The sequence below is a fragment of the Rhagoletis pomonella genome, unplaced genomic scaffold (genome assembly GCF_013731165.1).
Source record: "Rhagoletis pomonella isolate Grant_MI unplaced genomic scaffold, Rhpom_1.0 Rhpom_scaffold_00003, whole genome shotgun sequence".
Classification (NCBI taxonomy): domain Eukaryota; kingdom Metazoa; phylum Arthropoda; class Insecta; order Diptera; family Tephritidae; genus Rhagoletis; species Rhagoletis pomonella.
In genome coordinates, this window is record NW_023458557.1 from 5417136 (window position 1) to 5428295 (window position 11160).

The 11160-nt window shown below is 40.2% G+C and overlaps 2 protein-coding genes across 2 annotated transcripts in view; both read left to right on the top strand.

The window, feature by feature from the left end:
- The window catches only part of LOC118735004 (trifunctional enzyme subunit alpha, mitochondrial), a gene marked incomplete at its 3' end in the record, with an annotated part of 161077 nt that overhangs the window by 126803 nt on the left and 23114 nt on the right, over nucleotides 1–11160 (top strand).
- Nucleotides 1298–2186, top strand: LOC118735006 (the record flags this gene model as incomplete). The annotated part of the gene is given in 1 exon segment (XM_036464608.1): nucleotides 1298–2186. A coding segment is annotated over 1 exon segment (339 nt), but the record flags the coding sequence as incomplete, so codon positions are not given.

Consider the following 11160-nt stretch of genomic DNA (forward strand, 5'->3'; position numbering starts at 1 on the left):
TTTTCTGGTGTAAAATGAACTATATTTTTATAAAAAATTATCGAAAAAAATTAGAATAAAAAACTTAGCATATATGGCGAAAAATTCACTGTGCCAATACTTTTGTTCGTCACTGTACATATACATACATAGTCAATTTTTAAGACAGCCAATTTATTGGCTGTGGTTTGTGCGCGCGACATAGTAAGAAAAAAAGATAAATTGAAAATTTTTATTAAATCGCACATGGGTTTGCTAAGCTTTCGTTTTCCATTGAGAAACGGTAATCATTTTAGCTAAGCACATTATTGGAAAAGTTCTCTATTTGAAAAGCAAAAGAAATTGGCTGTGCAATGGTTATCAAATCGACTTATCCAAAAAACTTGTCAGTTAGTCATTTTTTGATAACTTGATAAGCTTTTTATGATAAGTAAAAAGTGCAACACTTATCAACTTTACTTTTCAATAAAAAGGCTTATCCACAAGTTGTAAGATGATAAGTGATAAGTCGTTGGTGCAATTAGGCTCTGAAAGAGAAGGCACGTGGGTGACGAAATTACATAAGCATAGCCTAGTTGTTGCGTCCCCTCGGCTCAACTTTATTCAACGCCTCCGAATTTTAACGGCGACGGCTTCGAGCTTTGCTCGCTCATCTGTCATCGCGCTGTCACTGAGCTCTCGCGCCTTTGACTTCAATTTCTTTCCTTTTTCACGTGGGTTTCTAGCCGAGCAGAAGTAAATCTTATATATATAATAAAAATTTACATAAATTTATCGCAAAATATATTTGTAATCGAATGCCTTGCTTTAGGCATAGCCAAACACAAGTGTGAGTAGCAATCAAATATCATACAACTTTGTAAATTTCGTTACTTAAATAAATTGCAGATTTTAGCGCTTATTCGTGCACATATATGTGTCGCTAAAAATATTGTTTTATTGGCATTCGCTTTTACATTTCTAAAATACTTTTGGCGAAGGCCTTCTGCTCAGAAGCACGTTGCAAATTTCGATAAACCAGAGAATCTCCGAAAATCCGGAATTACTAATTATTGCAATTGAGCGCCTAACACGAGACACGTGTTCCGAATTAACCTGAAACCCTCTAATGAGTGTCCGCGAAGCAGGAGAAACAGCTTCTGGCTCATCAAAGGTCACCAGCACGCACTCTGCTGGTGTGGCTACCGCAGTAGCTAATTCCACTTCTGTCACCGTTATGGTTGCAATAATTGGCATACCCGCTTCTACTGGTGACACGGTATTCGCTACCGGGAGCGCGCCGACTGAAGCATTCGCGCCACCACTTGCCCCTACAACAACGGTTGGATTTATAGCTAATGGAATAACAGGTGCTATTTTCGCATCTACTCCTCGTCAGACTGAAGCTGGCCTGGGAACGATCGATACCTCCCCGCTTCGCACCCGCTCGGGGATCTTACGTACTGAGAAGCCACGCAAGCGTATACGCACATTACGCACAACTGCGCCAACAATCGCCCCTATTGGTGAAGAGAGACCACAGGTAACTTGGTGCCCTATAACGTACCCCTTAGCAACACACGGAGTTGGTGGTTTAAATCCATTGCCGGATATTCATGCGTATAGGAGGGCTCAATATTCTTGGGAAGGTGGAGTCGGTCGGTATAGGTCGACATAATACGGGAGGTATTTTTTCAAACGCATACTTGAACAGGATAGTGGGGGCGTTTAATAGCACGGCATCCGTGATGTCTGCTTACGTCAACAACTTTGCAAATCCTACTAATTCGTAACAAATTCCTCTGACACGCTCGTCCTATGCAGATATAACTCTGTCGTCCTCACAGAGTTCACCAAGTAATGTCGAAGGACCTACCGTCCTTTATTCTGGTAATCCTGAAGAGTGGCCCGTCTTTATCACGAATTTTGAACAGTCTACGGAAAGATGCGGTTTCACTGAGCAGGAAAACCTTATACGTTTGCAAAGGTGCCTCAATAGCCCGGCATTCGAAGCCGTGTGGGGGAAAATTGATGATGCCTAGTACGGTATCGCTTGCCATCGAAACGATGCGGATGCTTTACGGGCGACCTGATGTTATACATCATATCTTGCAACGGATTGCAGCATCCGATTGTGAAAATGGAAAAGATGGATACTTTAATAAACTTTGCTCTGGCGGTGCAGAATTACCGCGCGATCGGGCTCAGCGATTATTTGAACTAGGGATGTTGCGAATGTGGAATTTTAGATATCCGCCGATGCGGATGTTTAAAAGCTAATATCCGCGGATGCGAATGCGGATGTCAAGTATTTTTAAGAAATAATTTAGGTGAGTACATTAGGTTATTTAGGTAAATAAAAACTGGAAAAGTTAGTAATTTTTATTAATGTTTTTTTTATTTAGTACTTGAATTTAAAAATTGGAAAATTGTATTTAATAAAGAGTAATTTTGCTGCCTTTTCGGATTACAGCCTTTCTTAAAGGGACGTAAATCAAACCTGCACCACTAAATAGCTACTCGCTTGAGGCGATAGATTTGAAAAACTTGAAACTTGACAATATTGTAAATTATTTTCGATTGACGCTGCATCAGATGAGAGGACTTTCAATATTTTTTTTTTCTTTCTTTTTCTCTTTTCTTTTTCTGCGGTGCAGTAATTCCTTTTTGAGAATTGCAATTCCTTTTTGAGAATTGCTTTTCTTCCTGACTTTCATCTTCACAATCTAGCATCATGGCAAGAACATTGTTTAAACACCGTTGTTTTCCAATTTGGAGAACCAATTCTTTTGGTTGTTTCAGAATTTGGAGAACCTGTTATGTCTTCAGCGTTTTTCGATTTTAGTTTTTTTTTTTTTAAATTCATTTGTAATCCTGTCTTCCGCGACTGGTTTGAAAAATGTGTGCTTGTAGCGAGGTTCTAAATAGGTGGATATGGCAAATAAATCGTTATTTTCTAGGAATGAAAATTTCGAAGAAAATTCTGTTTTAAAAGTCGTGGCTGCCAGCAGAATTAGTTTAAAATCTTGTTATTTTGTTTAAGAGGCACCCCGTTTTTTATATTGATTTGAATTGTTAGAGTCACGGACGATGAAGGTCTCAGATCTGCTTCTGCCATGAAGTATCAAAATACCGTCTCTGGTGATAATCAAACAATTTCTAACATGTTCGCTCAGTTTTTTAAATCCAATTATTCCACTAACTCCCAAGCATACTTTGACTATCCTTTTAAACTAAGTCCAATTAACTCAATACATAACCCTATAATATATCCCGATGATGTTTTAGTTTACCTGAAGTCCTTAAAGCAGTCTTTTAGTTATGGTCCTGACCAGATCCCCACTTGTTTTCTTAGAAATTGTGCTGATTATCTCTATGAGCCGTTAACAGCCTTATTTAATTTGTCTCTTAAAGAGGGCGTTTTTCCAACTGTATGGAAGGAATCGTTCATAACCCCCTTACATAAAAGCGGTAGCAGGTCTTCAGTGGAGAACTACCATAGCTAAGAATAGCTAAGCTTTCTGCAATTCCTAAATTATTCGAAGCAATTATAACAAATCGGTTGAAGCATTCTATCACTTCATCATTTCATACAGTCAACATGGATTTTGCAAGGGCAAATCAACTTCTACAAATTTACTTGAATTAACATCCTATATCTCAAAAGCATTTAGTGAGAGCAAAACTGTTGATGTTATATATACTGATTTCAGTAAAGCATTTGACAAAGTGTGCCACTCGTTGCTCATCTATAAACTTGATCTTCTTGGTCTTCCACCTAATTTTCTACGTTGGATCTCTTCATACCTCTATGATAGATCACAAAGGGTATTGTTTAAAAATACTATCTCTGACGTCATTGATGTTACTTCAGGAGTCCCTCAGGGTAGCCACCTAGGCCCGATTCTGTTCTTGCTTTTTATACGATATTTCTACAGATATAAAATTCTCCAAAATTTTAATGTGTGCAGATGATGTAAAACTTTATAAATCGTACGTTTCAATTAAAGAAAGGTCTTTGATACAATCAGACTTAAACAGCATGGCTTACTGGTATAAAGTAAATCTTATGCCTCTAAATCTTAAGAAATGTAAAGTAATGTGCTTCTCGCGAAGAGCTGTTCTGCCAGTTTCTTATATAATAGGTAACCATAACCTGGAACAGGTATACAATTTTGTGGACCTTGGTATCACAATGGATCCTAAGCTTAATTTTAATCTTCACAATAATGTGACAGTCAACAAGGCTAAAGGTGTACTTGCATTTGTGAAACGATGGTCAAAAGAATTTAGTGACCCTTATATCACTAAAACCCTGTTTACAACATTAGTTAGGCCGATTCTGGAATACGGCTCGGTGGTTTGGAATCCAAGGTATCAAATTTACTCAGACAAGATAGAATCAATTCAAAAACAATTCCTACTTTTTGCTTTAAAAATTTCCGATGGGATTCTCAATATAGTCTTCCACCTTATACGAGTCGCTTAAAACTTATTAACCTTCCTACACTTGCCAGTCGCAGGGAAATGCTTGGTATAATTTTTATGGTTAAATTACTGACAGGCTCAATTTCAAGTCCGTCTCTTCTGGCTGATGTAAGCTTTAATGTTCCGTCACGCGTATCAAGACACTTTTGTCCCATATTTCTGAAAGCTTGTAAAACCAATTTTGAATTGCACGACCCACTCCGTTGCTTATGCCAGGATTTTAACTCTCATTCCAGCACGTTTGATATATCAGATCCGCTTTTCAGCATTAAGAAAGCGATACTCCCCTCTCTCAATAAGTGAATTATTGACATAAATACATAAAATCAGCTGATGAATTTAGTTCTGTAGCTGAACAGTTTTAGATCTCGACACTTAACAAACTCCTGCCTATCGTGACTCGGCACAAAAATTTAAAATATTGGTTCCGTACGTCATGCGGACTGCGCCCCTCGTGCGGATGGGCGGGAATGGAGGGTAAAAAGCGTTGGGATATTATTATTAGTTCACGAGTGACTTATTGGAAAGGTTCACCTGTAATGAATTGCTTGTAATTAGTGTTTTTATTAGCTGAGCTCGACTTTTCCTAGTTGCAGGCAGTCACAATTAATTACTCACCGCTGTTGGTACCATAAGCCGTTTTATTGTTCCATTCCATGCGCTCAATGTGCTTTGATATTTTGAGGCGCATAAACGAAAATTTTAAACATATCGTTAATATAGTATGCAAAGGGCGTATTTCACATTGTCGCTAAAATGCAAAAAAGCCACAACTAACTAAATTTTTTTATTGCATAAAACGATGTGGGGACTGTGATTCGATGAAATGCATCATAATCAATCAACAAGTGAATTTTGAACTTAATCATAATAGCATTTATGAGAAAAAATTAATAATTACACTTATCTAAGAAAAAGTACTAGAGATGCACGCAGTTTTTTCAACAGACCTTTGACAAATAATATTCGATACTTACATAATTCATACCTAATTAAAGGTTATCTGGAAATACCTATTGAAGGATCTTACTCTTTGACTTTAAATTACAAAAGAAGGGGACGTAGCGGAACCGTTTTAACGTAGCATCTATTCAGGCAAAAAATGTTCGCTACAATTTGTCATTTTGTTTGCCAGATACATATATGTAATACTTCTATATTGGTACTAAGCTAACATCTCAATGTGTAAGCATTCCGAAATCAAAGCGAGACAGTCTAGTACTGTTTTTGTCAATGTATTGTGTACTTGAGTGCCGTTTTTGTAAATGTGTCGTGTACATGTTTATTTATGTGTTCCTTTTCTTTCGTACGTGTTTATTGATATATCTGTACTGTAGTGTTTTCGGACGGTACTAGCTCTTACTGCCAATATAGGAGTATTACATATATGGCCAGATATACGTTTTATCAGTGCACTTGCACAATATTCGCATTCGCAAAAGCTCCGCATTGATTATTGCGAATGCGAAAGCGAATGCGAATGGTAGAATTAATGCGGATGCTCCGCGGTTGCGAATGCGAATGCGAATATTCGCAACAACTCTGTTTTGAACGATCCGATTTTGATAAACGAGCTCTTGACAAAATTGGCATGTGATTTAAAATTTGATTGGGGTAGATTTAGGATGACGCGCTTAAGAGTGGACCTGACGGTATTTTACGAATGGCTATTTAGCTTAGCAACGTGTGCTAGCCAAGTAATTCCGCTAGGTTATGCCCCTAGTCAAGCCGAACTGAAAAGTAGCCACAGACGTAGTGGGGAGAGATTAATGGTACACGAGGTCGTCGATACGGAAAAGCGAGGTAGCTGTCCAAAGTGTGAAGAAGAGCATCACCTTTCAAATTATAGTGCCTTTCAGCTGCTAAGCAGAGATGCACGATGGCGATTTGTCCGTGATTCCAAACTATGCATTTGTAGTTTTAAGCGACATTTCGTACGCCGATGTAACTCGAGAAAGCTGTGTGGTATATACGGTTGTAAAATGCCTTACAACCCGCTATTACATGGATCCACGCAAACTAAAGCCACCGTTTCAGAGGTTAAAAAGGATGTTAAGAATACGGAATATTCCATGGGATGAATACGGAATGTTCCATGGGAAGAATACGCAAGCTTTATTTCGATACGTTCCGGTATCACTCTAAAACAAAGAAAATTCGATCAATGTGCATGCGTTTATAGATGAAGGACCTGCTTGCACTCTAGTCGAAAATAAATTGGCAGATGAACTCGGTCTCGAAGGACCGGCAGAAGAGCTTTGTGTGCAGTGGGCGGGTGACATTTTGCAGAATGAAGCTGATACAAATCTTTATCCATCGATATTTCGGCCCAAAGGCAAGACGCCAAGAAATTTTCCCTACATAGAGTGCGCACCGTTTCGAACTTGAATCTACCTTTGCAAACGCTTGAAAGGGCCACGCTTGAAAGGGCCACGCTAACTTCGCATAAACATCTTAGCAATCTCCCAATTTCTCCGTACAAAGCAGTACGAACACGAATTGTCATAGGACTGGACAATTTAAAGTTGAAATTCGAGAGGGCAAAGGAGATGAATTGGTGGCAGCAAAATGCAAACTAGGCTGGTCGGTATATGGGGGGAAAGACGAAATAACCAATTCTTATCCTCGCGTGATGCATGTATGTCATACTGTCGATCACCTTGAGGAGTTCGTAAAGGCTCATTTCTCGCTGGAGGCCATAGGGACTCGCGCTTTCAAACCTTTATTGTCAAAGGATGATGAACGGTGCCAACGCATAATGAATTCGAAGACGCAATATCTTTCAGTTGAGAAGCGATGGGAAACAGGTCTGCTTTGGAAACACGATCGCATCGAGCTGCCCGATTCCTTGCCAATGGCTCCGTAGATTTACCAATACAATTAGAGTTTATGAGCAGAAAGGCTACATAAGGAAAGTGAAGCCGGAAGAAAACTTAGCAAGCGGTATGTCATGGTATATTCCAATGTTTATGGTTGCGAACATAAACAAAAATAAGAGGCGAATAGTTTGGGATGCCGCTGCTGCGGTCAAACGTATGGCACTAAATTACGTACTGCTAAAAGGGCCGGACCTTTCAAAGTCATTAATGGGCGTTCTCTTGCGATTTCGTGAGAGACAAATTGCACTATGTGGTGACATTCGGGAAATGTTCCACCAAATACGCGTATGTAAGGAAGATCAAGTCGCTCAAAAATTCTAACGGCGTGATAGCGATACCCTCAGTAATCCTGATACGTATGTGATGCAAGTTATGACGTTTGGTGCGAGCTGTTCCCCGTCTTTTGCGAACTATGTTAAAGATAAAAACGCGTTACGTTTTCAAGATGACCATCCTGCTGCAGTACAGGCGATACTGGAGAACACGTTTGTGGATGACTGACTGCAGAGCACATCTTCAGTAGATGAAATGATACGTCCAGCCACCACAGTGAGAGATATCCATGCAGACGGAGGATTTGAGATGCGCAATTGGATGTTCAATTCTAAAGATGTGTTGTTCGCCTTAACCGGGAAATCAAACCATCGCGTCAAACACATCGAACAAGCAGATGCAAAGCACGAGAAGGTTCTTGGCATGTGGTGGTGCCCAATACTGATGTTTTCTCATTTTTTAAAAGCCTCCGAAAGGAAGTCTTTGACGACAGTATAATTCCAACAAAGCGACAGATATTGCGTGTGATAATGGTCGTGTTTGATCCCTTGGGCCTTCTTGGTTTCTTTATGATCTATGCGAAAATCCTCATGTAGGAGGTATGGCGTTCCGGCGTTCTTTGGGATGAACCAGTACGTCAAGAAGAACAAGATAAATGGTTTCGCTGGGTTCGTTATCTACATAATATTCCAGAAATTCGTATTCCACGTTGTTCATCGTCGGTGAGCTGTGCAGAGGAATTGTAGATACACACCTTTGTGGATGCTAGCTTCGATACGTATGCTGCTGTAGTGTATTTGCGAGCAAAGCGTGATTCGACAATTTCGTGCAGTCTGATGGCGTCGACGTCGCCGATAAAGGTATAAAGTGGGCAAGGGCTCCAGAATTTTGTTGCACAAGTCGGTGGTTTTCAGGACCATCATTTTTATCGGATACCGAGGAGAAAGGGCCTAGAGCGAATCTTGACAGCAAACTCGACACAGAACTAATATGTCATGTAGAGATGCAACCGACATTAGTCCGTCGCGCTTCCATACCTGGGAGAAGCTGCGAGGCACCCAAAGCTCTATACTTCGTTTTCTTCGCAATATTTCACGAACGGCAAATATATCGGACAATTTACAGAACTTAATCAAGGCGGCCGATGTAGAAGTGCCGAGCTTGCTATTATTCAGCACTGCCAAGAAGAAATATTTGGAAAAGAGATAAGGCGTCTAAGGGCTGGTGAAATAGTTAAACGCGAAAGCATACTCTACAAGTGCTCGCCGTATATAGACGAGATGGGGGTACTTAGAGTACGGGGCAGAATAGACATGGCGGAGGATGTCGCATTTGAGGTCAGACGACCCATAATATTACCACGCAACAGTCGAGTAACCGACTGTCACCGACTTTTACCACCGCCAATTCCACCATCACCACAACGAGATAGTAGTTAACGAAATGAGACAGCGCTATTTTGTTCCAGGTCTAAGAGCATTGGTTAGAGCCACGGCGAAATCGTGTCAATGGTGCCGAAATCGTCGCGCCATTCCGCGTCCCCCAGAGATGGGCCATCTGCCGAAAGAGAGATTTGCGATACTTGCAAGGCCTTTTACAAACACTGGCATTGACTTCTTCGGACCTTTCGAAATAGCAGTAGGCAGACTTCGGGAAAAACGCTGGGGCGTTCTCTTCACGTGCCTGACGATTCGGGCAGTGAATATTGAGCTCTCCCTTTCGCTTTCAACTGATACGTTTCTTCTGACTCTTAAGCAATTCATGGCACGTCGCGGCGTTCCAAAGTGTATATGGTCGGATAATGGGACACATTTCCGTGGGGCTAGTCGCGTTCTTCAAGAGGAAATTCAACGGTTATCATGTGGAGAGGTGGAACGCCACCACCCTAAAATCAAATGGAATTTTATAACCCCCGCTGCACCTCACATGGGCGGGGAATGGGAGCGAATGGTTAGGTCGGTCAAATCAATATTGATGGATATTCTGGAAAAGGCTAATCTGCGAGAGGAAGCACTTCGAGCGACGTTAGCTGACGTGGAACATATTTTAAACTCCCGTCCCCTAACTTATGTGCCTCTGGACACTCCGGAAATGGATGCTTTAACACTTAACCATTTTCTTTTAGGCAGCTCCAATGGTATTCGCGACAGCGACGAAACCAGGGGGAATGGTTCTACACTTACCAAAATCTTTCGTTGGATTCGCGAGTACTTACCCTGCTTAACAAGGTGCGGTAAATGGTTCGAAAGGTCTTCTGATCCTATAGGGCTCGACGATGTCGTTATTATTGTAGATGACAATGCAAAACGAAATACATGGCGAAAGGGCATCGTCATCTACGTATATATGGGCAATAATGGAGAGGTGCGGAGTGCAGTCGTGAAAACAACCGACTTATTAGTCACGACCATAAAGTTAGCTAAGCTCGACGTCAAGGAGCAAGCCTCGTAAGACGAAGCTTTACGAAGTTTACGGAGGGGGGATGTTATCTCGCCTCGACTCAACTTTATTCAACGTCTCCGAATTTTAACGACGACGGCTTCGAGCTTTGCAAACGTCATAACTCTCGCTCATCTGCTGTCATCACGCTGTCACTGACCTCTCGCGCCTTTGACTTCAGTTTCTTTCCTTTTTCACGTGGGTTTCTAGCCGAGCAGAAGTAAATCTTATATATATAATCCTTATCCTGAGTTTCATTTTCGCCCGAAAATCTTCACTTTTCGGTTAATATGAATTTAGCCGGAAAATTTTTCGCTTTCGAACATAATTTTCGCTTATCGGCAACTCTAATTCCGGGCGAAAAGAATAGCCATTTTTGTGGAAATATTTCACTTTGTTTTGAGACGCGAACAAAATAGCTGCAACATGTAAGTTTTTACTTTTTATATGAACAACTAATTTTACCTGCAATGAAACTACATTTTATTTCATTTCAGGAGTAAAGCAATAAATAAAGTTCAAAGTGATATCCTGCTGAGTAGGATGCAAGAAAATCCTGACATTGCCCGGGGCTTCGTAAGGGAAAACAGGGAGAACCTCGCAGAATTTTGGAAACAATTGACTTTGGAATTGTATAGCGCAGGCCCTCCAGTAAAAAAGGAAATGCAAAGGAATATGCATCTGGCTGAAATGAAGTGGTACAATTTAGCGAAGGAAAAATTAAAAAAGGAAGACCTTGCAATAAAGCGCCACATGCTTGAAATCAAAGCGGAAAAGCTAGTGCTGTTTCGTCATAAAAAGGCTCGGAACTAAAGTCTTATGTAAATATTTCCTATGACTTTTACTTTACTTTTTTTATGAGATTGAGTTGTTTTTTTTTACTTTTTTTTATAAATTAATTTTGCTTCCTAGGTTAAGGTTAATGAGAATTTTGTGATACTGAACTGATTTTTTTAGAGTATAGACTTAGTCATCAATGAATTATATATGTTATTATTGTCATTTAAGTGCAACGTGCAAAGAATTTTCGTGATACTGAACTGATTTATGTTTAGATTATAGTTTTAGGTTTTTTTTTTTTTTTTTTTCGTAGGAGAGGGAAATGCTTTATGCACTGGCCGGG